The 3,648-nt window shown below is 41.4% G+C and overlaps 1 protein-coding gene across 1 annotated transcript in view; it reads left to right on the top strand.

Annotated features, from left to right (window-relative positions):
* The first annotated feature begins 264 nt into the window (after nucleotides 1-264).
* Nucleotides 265-3,648, top strand: part of TMEM212 (transmembrane protein 212) — an 11,909-nt gene continuing 8,525 nt past the window's right edge. Inside the window, exon 1 of the mRNA XM_006021731.2 lies at nucleotides 265-423. Within this exon, the coding sequence (XP_006021793.2) occupies nucleotides 265-423 (159 nt within the window). The remainder of the gene's footprint in view (nucleotides 424-3,648) is intronic.

Raw genomic sequence — 3,648 nt, 5'->3', positions numbered from 1 at the left:
TGCAGCTGAAAGTGGACTGGAATGATTCTTTGGGGAGAAAAAATATTATAAACACACAAATACACATGCATACTATTGCACAGGTTATGGGCCTGCTTTAATTCAGTACAATATGTAGGGATATTTAGATAATCAAATAATGTTTACCTAGCATGATTAAACATCAGCTCATGTCATGACGACAGTCTCTAAGAAAGTTCTGTTTACGACGAAGTGTTTTAGTTTTAATCCTTGCTGTGACTCTAGCAGAGAGGGACTCCAAGAATGAAGAGCTTATATGAGGTTACCGGATGGGTACTTATTTCCTTTGGGATTACAAGCATTTTTTCTGGAATTTTGGCTTTTTTTCCTGCTTTTTCTTACAAGCCTTGGTTTGTTGGCTGGAGTGTTCGAATCGCCTGTCCCATCTGGAATGGAGCTGTGGTAGGCAGAACAAAATGTTATCGGAGAAAAAAAAGTTACTGAGATTCAATTTGAGTTATTGAGGTTCCTTTTCTTCTTTCTTTCTAATTAATATAAATTCTTTTTTTTAGCGATGTCCTTGGAGTCAAATGAAATTATATACAGGAGCTTCAAAAGATTTAACTTTGCAGTAAATATTGGCATATTGATTGTTTCATGATGGTTTCAGTCAAAAACTTTTGCTTTTGGAACAAAAACAAAACATTCACTCTGGACCTATTTCCGATTGCAGTTACACTTGTATAAAATGTGACTTAACATTACTAGAGCAGTGTTGTTATAATTGAGATAAATATGGTTCTCTTTCCCAGTAATCAGCTGAGGAGGGGGTTCCCCCCAAAGGTTCGTTCCCCTTCAGTTTCAGCAAAACCCTCCTTCTATTTTATGTTTTAAACAATAAAATCAGAGATATACATGTGGGACAAAGTTTAAGAAGGAAAAAGATTATGCAGCTATAGTCTAATGAAACTTTCATCATCGTTTAAGAATCAAGCTTCTGACCTGATTTGTGCCTCCTAACTGAAGTCATCTCAATGCACAGTGTAAATTAGAGCAGAGGTGCATAACGTATTGGTAGGGTTGCCTGTAAAGGGTTAACAGACCTAGCTGGTCTTGCTGCTAGGGTGGAGTATAAAGGAAGGGGAAGCTGGGCCAGAAGGGGAATTAAGGGAAGGGTGGGTCTTCTCCCCTTCTGGATGGTTGAAGTGGGGAAGGTCTCTCAGGAATTATCATCCAGTGGTTTTCTGTTCATTTGATTTTGTTTTTATGATTGTTTTCAGGATAATAACCCAGCCCTGAGGAAAGGGCTTTAAACAGAGCCAGGTTTGGAAGCTGTATTTCCATACTTTGGCTGGTGAAATCACGCACCAGTTTCTAATCTCCATGTTACAGAATAGAGGCAGCTATGGCCACTCAGTCAAAAGTATGTTATTTTCATGGTCCCCTTAAATTTGTCAAAATTAGTGAAGATACTTGGATCCAAATATATATACTATACACATCTAAACTGTGGGCCAGACCGCCCGAGAATGCCATTCCTTATAGCTAGCATAATCCTGTCCTTGGCACCAGCTTTTAATTGCAATTCCAGGGACTGCTTTCCTTAAAACTTTGCCATTGACAGGACTGAAACATGTACAAATGATATTTCTAACATAGCATCTGGTTCACTAAAGGTGCCATGCCTATTTTTTCAGCTGCTCACCCCTTCTTGGATTTGGTACACTCTATAGAGAGACGTGCAAGAACAGAAAGCAGTTTCAATTTAGCAAATTAAAACCAATAAGTGTTCCTAATCTAAATCCCATTTCATCTGAGTCTCTAAAACCCCCCCAGCTTTGCCTCGCATTTGTTCCCACAGCTCCTTGAATTACTTATCCCATTTTCCTACTGAAAGACCACATTTTTTTAGCAATATTTAAGCAGGGCTTCCCGTTGCCTGAAAAGGGAGTTCAGTTTTAAAAAGCAGATGGAAGAAGACAGTTTTGTGTCTAGCTGGCAATGCTATGGCCAAATTTAAATGAACACATGAATTGTTACATGAATGAGTAGATGTGCTGCAGTGAGCAAGATCCTGTATCATGGTAATGGAAAGTAATGCAAAGAATTCTTGGGTTTGGCCCTGCCAACTTCCCTAAGAGCACCTCATTCATCTTATTGTACAGCCACAAGCAGTGTGCGCTAAAGAATACGCAGTGATAGAAGTGACAAATGTTGACAGCAGCTCAAGGAACAGGGTAACCTGTTGAAAATAATTTCCTAAATAATACCACATCACGTGCTTTTTGTGCATTACAGATATAGATTTAGGCTGCATTTAGCATCTGAGGTCCAAAGCTTGCTTCCTCCTGATGAAGTCAGTGGAACTTTGCCATTAAATACAGTGGGACCAGGATTTACCTGTCATGGATTAAGAGCCAGATTAATTAATTTAGATACTGTCACAAGCCCCACTAGGGTCTGGAGGTTCATGGGGTGTCATGCAGATTTTCTGGTGTTCATTTCACCAATATGGCATGTGTGGTCTTGTTGGAAACCCAGTGCTATGCTGCATCCATTTATACTGTTTGTATCATTAGACAGATTATGTTGTGCTGTCTATATGTATCTTGGTCATAGTTTAATCAATAGAATAGAGGGATGTATAATTAAAGATAAGAAAATAGGTGTAACTGCTAAGTCTTTCTTGCTATTGACATGAGAGCAAGGAAATTGCTACTCCCGGACACAGGCAAAAGGAGACATTATTGAGCTGGGCACCCAAGGCACTGTCTGCCACTAATGGGGAAATCAACTACTCTATAGCAAAAGCATCTAAGAGAAATGGCTCATCAAGCAGAGGAATGCCAGGTGTCCCATGGAGAGAAATGTCTGGAGGAGACCCATGAGGAATTGGGACAATACTGAGGGTTGGGGGTAGGGGGAAGAGTTTGGAAAGAAGAGAAGCAAGGAAAATAGAGGGGAGCTGGCTCAGAGGTCTTTGGATTTTTCCCAGGCTGGAGAAGGGTCTAAGGCCCCAGCAGCCAAGGCTGACAAAAAAAAAATCAGCAGAAAGGAAGGCTGATTTCTGGAGATACTGGCAGGACACTCAGAGAGCTAGGGGTGGTAGCTTATTGAGAGGGTAAGAAACTTTACATGGCATTTTTGTTCTCCCTTCCAAACCCATGAGCAAGTTTTCTTGTATAATACTCTTCTTCTACAGAGTAAATGCTTTTGTTGTTTGTCTCCTTATTGACTGCCTGTAATAAGGGGGGTCTCCGAGGGGCAGTCCAGGCTAACCCCTTCTATGGAAAGAAAGACCTGAAATGTCTTCCACAATGCAAAAGCAAGGCTGGCAGAAATTCCCCTGCCGCAGCTGTGCGGTCCATTATACAGTCAGTGGAGCAGATGCTTATGGGGAGAAGGAGTTATCGCAGGGAAAACCTTGGTCTGTTCCCTGGGACAAGCAACAGGACAGTGGGGAGAGACTCAGCGCTAGGGGTACTCTGCAGACAGGTGGGGCAAATATCACTGACTTTTCTAGAGCCACGTATCAGGTGCTGCTCAATCCCAACGACACTTACCAATCAGAGCCTATTGGTATTTTCAAAGTGCTTTAAGCACTGGTTGTGTCTTTCAGCAAATGGCATCCTCATCTATAAGGTGACACACTGCCGTTCTGCTCTAGCTGGGTTAATACGCTGTTCC

The sequence above is a fragment of the Alligator sinensis genome, unplaced genomic scaffold (assembly GCF_000455745.1).
Source record: "Alligator sinensis unplaced genomic scaffold, ASM45574v1 scaffold379_1, whole genome shotgun sequence".
In the NCBI taxonomy this organism is placed as follows: domain Eukaryota; kingdom Metazoa; phylum Chordata; order Crocodylia; family Alligatoridae; genus Alligator; species Alligator sinensis.
Note: the sequence above shows the minus strand (reverse complement) of the source record. Positions and strands in the feature narration are given on the sequence as shown.